Source organism: Megascapheus bottae, chromosome 9, assembly GCF_031878675.1.
Source record: "Megascapheus bottae isolate mThoBot1 chromosome 9, mThoBot2.hap1, whole genome shotgun sequence".
Classification (NCBI taxonomy): Eukaryota; Metazoa; Chordata; class Mammalia; order Rodentia; family Geomyidae; genus Megascapheus; species Megascapheus bottae.
The window spans coordinates 50,990,178-51,001,181 of NC_143517.1; the positions used below are offsets into that span (position 1 = coordinate 50,990,178).

General features: G+C 39.3%; 1 protein-coding gene across 1 annotated transcript in view; it reads right to left on the reverse strand.

Annotated features, from left to right (window-relative positions):
* The window catches only part of Eif3h (eukaryotic translation initiation factor 3 subunit H), a 79,271-nt gene extending 71,857 nt beyond the window's left edge, over nt 1-7,414 (reverse strand). The window contains exon 1 of the mRNA XM_090339302.1: nt 7,253-7,414. Within this exon, the coding sequence (XP_090195428.1) occupies nt 7,253-7,384 (132 nt within the window). The 5' untranslated portion in view covers nt 7,385-7,414. The remainder of the gene's footprint in view (nt 1-7,252) is intronic.
* Between the last annotated feature and the right edge of the window lie 3,590 nt (nt 7,415-11,004).

Sequence of the window (11,004 nt, forward strand, 5' to 3'; positions counted from 1 at the left end):
CCTAGCATGCATGAAGACCCAGGTTCGATTCCTTGGTACCACATACATAGAAAAAAGCTGGAAGTGGTGCTGAGGCTCAAGTGGTAGAGCTCTAGCCTTGAGAAAGTCCAAGGACAGTGCTCAGGCCCTGAGCTCAAGCCCAGGACTGGTGAAAAAAAAAAAAAAAAGAAAGAAAAATGAAAACAGAGGCAACTGACAGTCAGGATGTCAGAGTTACTTTTCACCATTCATCTTTGTCTTTTTACTTTGTTCTATGTTAGTGTATCTGGGTGTAATTGTTGTGTTTAACAAGCTTAAAAAGTTGAAAGTGCTTTTCTTTCAATATAAAAGATATATTACCATAAGACTATAAGGTAATTATTCATTCTCCTGCTGAAAAAGTCCTTCAAAACAAAATTTAAAAATATGAAGGCTAACCCTTCTATTAATTACAATAAAAAAAATATATGAAAAAGAGAAAAAAAAGAAAGAAGGCAAGCCTGGAAAGACAACACATTCATTTAACAACTCAAGAGCTTTATCTTGAGTGATTGTTGCTCTTAATGTACTATGTTACTTCTCTTCTTTGTTGCCCTTTGGTTAATTTCATTGTTACTGTATTTGACTTTGTTACCTGGAATACTGTATTTGTTTATTTGAAATAGGAAAGGGAAGGGGAGAAAACAAGAAGATTGGGAGGGATGGGGGATGGAAATAGGAACAAGAACATAAGAGGTATCAGCATCTGAGAAGTAATGCACCTACTATCCGGCAAATGTAACTATAACCCCTCTACACATTACCTTGATAATACAAAATAAGGGGCCGGGAGTTTGGCCTAGTGGTAGAGTGCTTGCCTAGCATGCACGAAGACCCGGGTTCGAATCCTTGGTACCACATACATAGAAAAAAGCCAGAAATGGTGCTGAGGCTCAAGTGGTAGAGCTCTAACCTTGAGAAAGTCCAAGGACAGTGCTCAGGCCCTGAGCTCAAGCCCACGACTGGCAAAAAAATAAATAAATAAAATAAAATAAAAATGACCAGTGATTGTAAAAAAAAAAAAAAAAAAAAAACTATGAAGGCTAGGTACAGTGGTAGAGCATCTGCATAGCAAGCAAAAGACCCCAAGTTTAAATTCCTGTACTGCCAAAGTTAAAAGGAAAAAAAGGGGGAGGGATGGAATTAATAGTACAAAAGAGGCTTAAGAAACTGATCTTCATGTGAATATTAATGGAAATAAACTTTTTTAAATTTAAAACTCCATATTTATACATAATATTACAGTGTGGGGTTTTCTTTTTGTCAAATGATAAACTTCAAAGAGTAGACAAAAAAATTTGATTTTATTTTGTATGTAATGTGATTTTCCAAAGAGCTTTTCTTTTTTTTTTTTTTTTTTTTGCCAGTCTTGGGCTTGGGCTCAGGCCTGAGCACTGTCCTTGGACTTTCTCAAGGCTAGAGCTCTACCACTTGAGTCTCAGCACCACTTCCAGCTTTTTTCTATGTATGTGGTACTGAGGAATCGAACCCGGGTATTCGTGCATGCTAGGCAAGCACTGTACCACTAGGCCAAACTCCCGGCCCCATCCAAAGAGCTTTTGAGTTTTAGTACAGTTGTCCTTTAAGAAGATAATGGTGAGAAGTAATGCACCTACTATCTGGCAAAGAGTAACTGTAACCCCTCTATACATTACCCGACAATATAAAATATAAAATATAAAAAAGTAAAATAAGACCTATGACTCTATAGACATGTTTTATTTCTTAAATTAATGTTTCTATGACATACAAACCCTTAGCCTAATTTTGATTAAGTTCTAAATACTAAGTCCCAGTGATTGTAAATAGATTCCCTCCTTGAACACTTGTTTGTTAAACTTGTCATTTAAAATATGATGTAAAAATCAACATTAATAAATTCTTTAAAAAAAAAAGTAAAATAAGATAATGTACTCCGGTGCATTGTCTGTCACAGGTGAGTCCAAAATGAAGCCTGAAAACCAGTTATGTGAGGTTTTGTAATAGAAACAGAAAGCACAAACAGCACAGATATAAACTCATATTTTTTATTTTTGCCAGTTGTGGGGCTTGAACTCAGGGCCTAAGCATTGTCCTTGGGCTTTCCTCAAGGCTAGAGTTCTACCACTTTAGCTACAGTACTACTTCCAGCTTTTTCAATGTTTGTGGTACCAAGGACTCAAACCCAGGTCTTTGTATGTGCCAGGCAAGCACTCTACCTCTACGCCAGGCCAAACTCCGGGACCCATTTGTATTGTATTATAAACAAACATTTGTCAACCGAAATGAAACCAGTTGAAGACAGAATGTACAAAGAAAAATCTCACACAATCATCATGATACATACTGTCAACTTAGACTACATTAAGTGTGATCTGTAGATCAAATAAACTTGTATGGCAAAATTTACACTCAAGGATTAAAAAAAAAACTAAATTTATACTGAATTATCAGCATTTTTCTGAATCCATTTTTCTCTTATGCCTGGATTGAGTCTATTAATATTAACAAAAATATCCAGTTCAGGCCTCGCAATTTTGGTGGAAGTACAATTTGTTGTCTAACGGATTGGTATACAAACTACTTTGGTATTTAATCTCCACTAGATATAAGAGTGGTATTTTTAAAGCAGTAACTCAGAAAAACAAAGCTATCTAACTTCTACACATTACTTCATACCTTGACAAATGAAATAACAAAGTATCTAGATTAATATTTTACAAAAACAAAATCATGAACTTCAAGAAAAAGTGAATAAAAAGCAAATTTTCTTATAAGGATTAAGAGCAGAAGCTTTCTTCTAAGAAACTACCCTGTCAGATATAAAATGAAATTTTAAACACACTTGAAAGACCCAAGTTTCAGAAAACATTAACACTTGAGTGAAGAACACTCAATTACGCTGTGCCTATTTAATTTCTAGTTCCCTGTCTTGTCCTAACCAAAACACATTTCCTATTTACATTATCTTTATCAGGTATCCCCTTGTAAAATGGTGATAATAATGGTTCCTACTGTTATTCTCAAAGTTGCAAGTCTTCAAAGCTATAATCTACAAAGATAGTATAAATTTCTGATTTAACACTTTACAACTTTTCAACTTTATAATGGTGCAATACCAATGGAAATCCAACTTGGAATTTTGATCTTTTCATGGATGAAGTGATATGCAGTGAACAATGGAGGGAATTCTGACTCCCCTCAAGAAAATAAACAGGAGTTGCTAAACTAGGATGCTCAGCAAGCTACAAACTAAATTAAATTTACCTTACATTAATAAACTTTACTGTGGGTTGCTAGGGGAGCAATCTTACAAGGATCATCTATACAAAGTACCTGTAGAATGGGCATCTATTTAGACCTTAAACTTATAATGATTTAAGCTCCCTGATAATTTGTTTTGTACCTTTGGCCATCAACTTCTTACCATATGAGAACTATATGGATGATTCAGATGATACCAGTCCTATCAACTCCTAGAACTACTAAGATATAATCATGCATGTCAAATGCTTTTTCTTTACTATAAAAGATAATATTTACATGCAAGAACGTATTACTTGAAAAATAAAAGTAAACAACAATCAAGATGTCAGGCTGCAATTAGTTTAATCTTCACTTTAATTTACACTGACGTCAGAAATAATTGTAAACAAGACTACTTAACCAGACTTTCATCCTCAGCAAATAAAAAGCTAGAAATCAGGGAGGTAATAGTAAATGTAACAACAAAACGTAACTTACTGGAAAAAACATACTACTCATGGCACTTCGGTTCAATGTTAGGAGATAATTACTATAGGAAAAGACTATAAATGTTCCCAAGGCATCCTGAGAATTACTGTGCAATATGGTTAATTGGTTATGAATCTACCAACAGATGAGTCCACTAATTAGGACAGAGCACTGATAATACAATCACTTCTCAAGGCCCTATCACGGAACACTTTCACTGAAGACTGAGTCTTTTAGAGTGAATCTTTTTGTAGGACACTTTATATCCAAACCATATGCACGATTCAAGATACTAGGTTATACCAGGTGTTCAACATAATTTTTTCCTTACAAATAAGAAATGATACATATAGACATGTGTCAGTTGTATTCAATCTATTGGCCTTGATTGAGATAAACTGTCCTGTGAAGTTTGCTTCTCAATGATTTATGATCATCTTTTCAAGTTTTTTGCTCAAATCTACCACTGCATGAGTAGAAAACAAGACTATATGGATTTTTATGTTTCTTCAAATAAATCCTATAGGGAAAAATAAATACCTTAGGGGAGGAACTCTACTGAATAACTAATGAACTGCTTAAAATTTAGCACAAATGCCTTTGGGTGAAAGAGCAATGAGGAGAGGAGGGAGGTGACACTAAAGGAGGGTGAGCAAATGCAGTTGTTATATTCACTGTATATTTTGTAAAAAAAAAAAAAAAGGGCCTGGCTTAGTGGCAAAGTGCTCTAAGTGGTATATGCATGAAGCCCTGGGTTCCAGTCCTTGATACTACATATACAGAAAAGCCGGAACTGGTGCTGCGGCTCAAGTGGTAAAGTGCTAGCCTTGAGAAAAGCTGAAGGACAGTGCAAGGATTACAGGCATGAGCCACCAGTGACAGGTGAAGTAATTTTTTTGTTAAAAAAAAAATTGACAAAAAGTTGAAAACCAATGACCTCCTAAAACTGTTTCCCAAGCCTCAACTGTGTTCTTTAACATGATTCTCTCAAAAATACCTACAATGCTACAAAGCATTGTTCCTTCCTCATAATTCACTTTCAAAAAAATTTCCACATGATAGATTAGTATTCACATTTTTGCAATATGGTCAGGCACTATTCCAGACAATTGGATATCATTGTAGTGCACAAACCTGACATGGGTCCTGTCTTAGAAGTTAACATTCTGGCATGAGGAGGAAAACAGCAAGAAATAAACAAGGAAGTTTCAGACACAAGGGCCCAATAAAGTGATATCTGAGCTGATACTTCCACAGATAAGTAACATACTATACCTTACTTGCAAAACTAAAGGAATAAAGTGGCTAACAGTAAGTATATAGTACTATAGCATAAAACAAAATTACTTTTGAAAAATGGGAAAATAATGTCAGGCACTTGTGGCTCACACATGTAAACCTAGCTAGTAAAGCTACTAAGAAGAGATCTGAAGATCATGGTTCAAAATGACCCTAGGCAGGAAAGCCAGTGAAACTCATCTCTAACAACCCAAAAAGTGGAAAGTGGAACTGTGGTTCAAGTGGTAGAGTGCTAGCCTTGAGGGAAAAAAGAAATGCTCAGGAACAGTACATAGGCACTTATTCAAGACCTAGAGTAAGCAAAAGAAAAATAAAGAAAACAGGGAAAGTAAAATATAGGAGCCAAGTGATGGTGGCTCACACCTGTAATACTAGCTACCCAGGAGGCTGAGATCTGAGGATCATGGTTCAAAGCCAGCTCAGGCACAAGAAAGTCCATGAGATTATTATCTCCAATTAACCAGAAAATCAGAAGTGGTGCTGTGGCTCAAGTGATAAGAGTACTAATCTTGTCCATGCCCAGAGTTCAAGCCCCACAACTAACAACAAAATATACATATATATGTGTGAACAGAGAAAGAGAGAGACAGACAAAGAGAGAAAAGAGACAGAGAGAGACAGAAGGTAACCGTATTTATTGGCAATGAGTTTTAAGCACTTGAACAATGGAGGACACAATGTCTTCAACCTCACCCCATAGAAATTGAAAAAGGAAAACACATTAACAGTCATTAAGTAAACATGCCTAACCATATGTCAAATGGAATTCTCCATCACCATTGTAAAAAGTTCAGGCCATCAATGTTTGTGAAGTTATGCACTTTCTATCTGGTGAATATAATGTAACCCTTCTATTAATCACAATAAAAAATTATTAAAAAAAAAAAAAAAGTTCAGACCAAGCTGAGTGCTGATAGCTTACACCCAGGATGATAGCTGCTCAGGAGGTTGAGATCTGAGGATTGCAATTCAAAGCCAGGCAAAATAGATTAAGTCCATATGCCTCACATCTCCAATTTACCACCAAAAAGCCTTAAGTGGAACTGTGGCTCAACTGATAGCTAGCCTTGAGCAAAAAAGTTCAGGGGCAGGTCCAAGCCACATGACTAGAACCTCCCGCCCCCCAAAAAATACTAATATACCTGACACAGTATGTCAGAGCAGGGTTGACAAAATGACACTTTTCAGTTTTTATTTCTAACAAGCTCCTTGATGAAACTAAAGATGCTCTGCATCTTATTGGTAAGGGGACCACATTTAAGCTTAATGAGATTCTGAGCTGGGAGGAGTAGCTCAGGCCTCCTAGCTATTCAGGAGGCTGAGATCTGAGGATCAAGGTTCAAAGCCAGCCCAGGCACAAAAGGATCTGAGACTCTTAATTCCAATTAACCTGTAGAAAAGGAAAGTGGGGCTTGGCTCAAGGGTAGGGCGGTAGCCTTGAGCAGAAGAGCTCAGGGACAGCCCTCAGGCCGAGTTCAAGCCCCATGACCCACAAAATAATAGTGATAATAACCAGTGCAAAATAAGGCTGGGAGCATGGCTCAAGTGGTAGAGTACCAGCCCAGCAATCATGAGGCTCTGAGTTCAAACCCCAGTAGCACAAAAAGGGAGGGGGGAGTGAAGCCCCTAGGATTCAGATCCAACAATGCATAAAGGAGAAAACGCAAAATTAATTGAGATGCAAAAAGACAATGTAGCTGTGGGATAAAACATGTAAGACTATTTTCTCCAGCCTTCTTTTGTCGTTCCGAACGAGTACTTGAAGTCAGTTTACTTCCAAGTTTGAGGCTTCAGAGAAGGTTCTTGAATTACGGACTCAGGAAGTGGCCACACATCAAATGTGCGCTTGAGACGCTCACATCTGTCAAAAGCCCAGTTCACAGGCGAGAACAAGGTCCTTGGCGCTCCCGATCCCACGGCCCTACACGAAGGTCCTCGGTCCCTCAACACTTCCAGGAAGAACCCTTTCCTCCCCTACACATCTCAGAACAAGACTCCACATACCTGCCACACAGCCAGAGCCTCACTCCCTTCCATCACCGCCCCCCACCCCGCCCCCGTCGGGTCCTGACAAGAGGAGAAAGAGGAAGGCTGCAGAGGAAAGCCTTGGCCCGGCCTCACGCCGCCCGAAGGCTGAGGCAGCCCGGAAGGGAGCCCGGCGGGACCGGCCTGAGATCTCCGCTCGCCCCACGTGCGCCTGCAGACGCGGAGCTCCACTCACCAGGCCGTCAATCTGCACTTGCTTCACGGCCGAATCTCCAGAGCCGCCTTTGCCTTTGCCTTTCCCTACGGCGCCGCTGGTGGTAGTGGAAGAGGTGGCAGCCGAGCCGGTGCCTTCCTTGCGGGACGCCATCTTTCCAGACGGACAGGAAGAAAGAGAAACGTGAGCTGCCGGAAGCGGAAGAGCGAGCCTGCCGTGACGTCAGGCGCCAGGAGGGCGTCCGAGGGGCGGATCCGCGAGGCAAGCCTGAACGAGGCCACGCCTCCCCGGTTCTTTCCCAGCGCCTCCGTGGCGCGGGAGCCACTGCGCACGCGCACTACGCCTGCCTTACTAGGGCCTTTACACGTTGAATGCTTACTGACCGAAAGTAGACTTTTAAGTGTGGAGTTACTCTCCACGAGGCAGACGAACTTAGTGACAATACAACTCACATTCCTGTAGCTTCTCCTGCATGAAAATGCTGTTACTTCTGATTTCATTCCCATGTCTTAACCTTACCAAGGGTTGTCCTAACTCCCATTAAGCACATGAGTAAATTGAGACATCATTTCCCAACGAAATTCTGCTAATTAATAACAAGGGGGAAGGAGGGACAGTAGACAGATGAAGAGAGGAAAGGAGGGGTGAATAGAGCCCTAAAATTCAATGCATCTTCTACGAAATAAGAAAGTTGAAGGAAGGGATGGACTGGGGGAGATAAATGAGAATGTTGAATTGTATTCATACACTGCCTTATGGTAGAAATAGCTGGGGAAGTTAGGGTGTCACATAGGATTAAGGACAGCAACTTAAATGGACAAGGTAAAATTGACTGCTGCAGAAAGATGCCCCATCAGCCAAAAATCTGGAAAGCAAGTACATAGACACTATGCCTTTTTTTTATCCCCTAAAGCAGGCCTTGCCTCTATGTTCACATTGCCTGAGCTCAGGTTCACTGTCTGCAAGAGGATGTGGCTAATTAGCAGGAAATAATTAAGTCAAGGAACATATAACAGGATGCCTTAATTAAAGTGCTCAGGAAAAGGATATATGTAACTAAAATGTAATTAACAAGGGCCAAACCACCTGACCAAAGCAGGGACTTTTCAGAAAAACAATTCTCTCAAGGTTAACAGAAAGGGGACTGGAGCCTGTCCTAGTGAGTAGAGTGCTTGCCTAGCATGGAGGAAAGGCCAGAAGTGGTGCTGTAGCTCAAGTAGTACTATGCTAGACTTGAGAAAGATCAAGGTCAGTTCCCAGACCCTGAGTTCAGGCCCCAGGACTGGCAAAAAAGAAATAAGAAAAAAGATTAACAGAAAGGAAGCAAACTACTTGGCTCAAGAGGTAGAACACTAGCCTTAACCACAAAAGCTAAGAGGCAGAGCCCAGGCTCTGAGTTCAAGCTGAACAATGGAGGGCAGAAAAGGAGACTGACTACAAGCCTTTTGACACTTAAGGAGCGCCATAATGGTTATTTTCCAGAATTTTTATATATCATACATAGTCTACACTTATATAGCTACAAACATGAGGGGGGAAATCCCAACCTACAACAAAAGCCTGTTCTTTGCATGCTGCCACATACTACGATGTGGAGAGCACATGAGAAGTTTGGACTTCTACCTCCACCAGCAGTGATGGAGTACCTTGTCACTTTTCAGTGGAGTGGTTTCAGAGGAGAGTTGGGATTTTATAACAGGCAAAAGGTAATGAGATCATCTGCCCTGTGCTGTGGAAAGCAATCATGGGAGTCTTATACTATTTCTATCTGTCTTGGAGGCCCAATGCCCCCTGCAGTTCCTAGCCTTCTGCAAATAACCAGGAAGCACCTCTACCCCAAGGGTCTCAAGGTAGACTCAGTAATAATATACAGTGTTACAGTAACCTAGGGAAGAGTAATAAGAACGCCCTTCCTTTTTCCTTGGCTAGACCTCTATGTCAAAGGAAGCCAGCTAAATTAGATCTTAGAAAGGCCCAAAATTCCTAATAAAACACATATGTGGGTGCGCGCAAGCTTGCACACACACACACACACACACACACACACACACACACACATCTGTATTTAAATCAGACAATTCACTATCACATGGAAAAACAGGAAGATCTCAACCTGGACAACCAACATATGACAATAGTGAGATAAAAGAGAAGTTATAATGTCTAACAACATTATTTGTTAAGGAAGCCATCATATAGTGTTTTCATTTACTATCACAAAAACAATTGAAACAATTCAAAGTCTTGGTGAACATACAGAAGATATGTCAGAATAAAATGAGAATTTAGAAATTTACAAATAAAAATGTATAAAGTGGAAAAACTCAAAATGGAAATAAAATGAGAGAATAGTACCTACAACAGATTCATATGACAAATGGTGACCCCATTATGAGAAATAGTATGGCAATTTCATATGATTCAGCAATTTTACTTCCAGGTATATAGCCCAAAGAATTGAAAGCACAGACTCAAATATTATTTGTATGACAATGCCCATTACATCATTATTCATAATAGCCAAGTGACTAAAAAATATATACAAACTGGGACTGGGAGTTTGGCCTAGTGGTAGAATGCTAACTTAGCATGCATGAAGACCCAGGTTCAATTCCTCGATACTACATGCATAGAAAAAAGCCAGAAGTGGTGCTGTGGCTCAAGTGTTAGAGCTCTAGCCTTAAGAAAGCCTAAGGACAATGCTCAGGCCCTGAGTTCAATCCCCAGGACTGGCAAAAAAAAATCTACAAACTATGGAATATTATTTCATACACATATGGTTTTACTTATGTCTAGAATAGTAAATTTCACTTTAAAAATAAAATAGATGAATATGAAAATATGGATTTTCAAAATGTGTATGATACATATAGCAATAACAATATTGCTAAGAGGGAAAGTTTACAGCTAAATGCCTATTTTGGAAAATAACAAAAGTGTCAGGTGCTGGTGGCTCACAACTATAATCCTAGCTAATCAGGAGGCTGAGATCTGAGGATCACAGCTCAAAGCCAGTCCAGGCATGAAGGTCCATGAGACTTTTATCTCCAATTAAGCACCAGAAAACTGGAATGGCACTGTGGCTCAAGTGGTAGAGTGCTACCCTTGAGCTGAAGAGCTGAGGGACAGCGCCCAGGCCCAGAGTTCAAGCCCCACAACTGAGAAGAAAAAAGAAAATAGAAACGTATCAAATCAATAATCAAAACAAACTGGAGACAAACAGATGAAAAGAAGTGACATATTAAATCATAATACAGAATACACTCAGTGTATTCCCTCACACAAATACGGTTGGTCACAACTATTAAATTACATTTCTTCTCCCCGGAAGGCAATTTGATATTGTAAGCATTAAGTTCATTGGGGATATTCATTTATTACACAAAATAAATTTGCTGTGTATTCCAAATAATATGTTCTACATTTTCTCTGTCATAGGAACTAACATTTTAGCATAATTCTATATGTAATAGGAATATTTCAAACTGAGTTAAAGACAAAGAGAGAGAGAGAGACAGAGAGAGTAGTAAAAAAAAAAAAAAACATCCAAACTAAACTGTAGTCCCTACTCATGTGTAATTCCAGCTCACAGACAGGAAGCAGAGGATAGCCTACCACATCTGAAGTGAAAAAAAAGTGAAAAAATAAACAGTCTGACTAGTTTTCTGTGTGGTATAACAACTCTACAGATTTGGAAAACACAGCCCAGTGAATGCCAGTCTGTGACAAGTCTGTTCCTTAGAATCAGCCAGTTTGAGAGTTGTTTTTCTCTC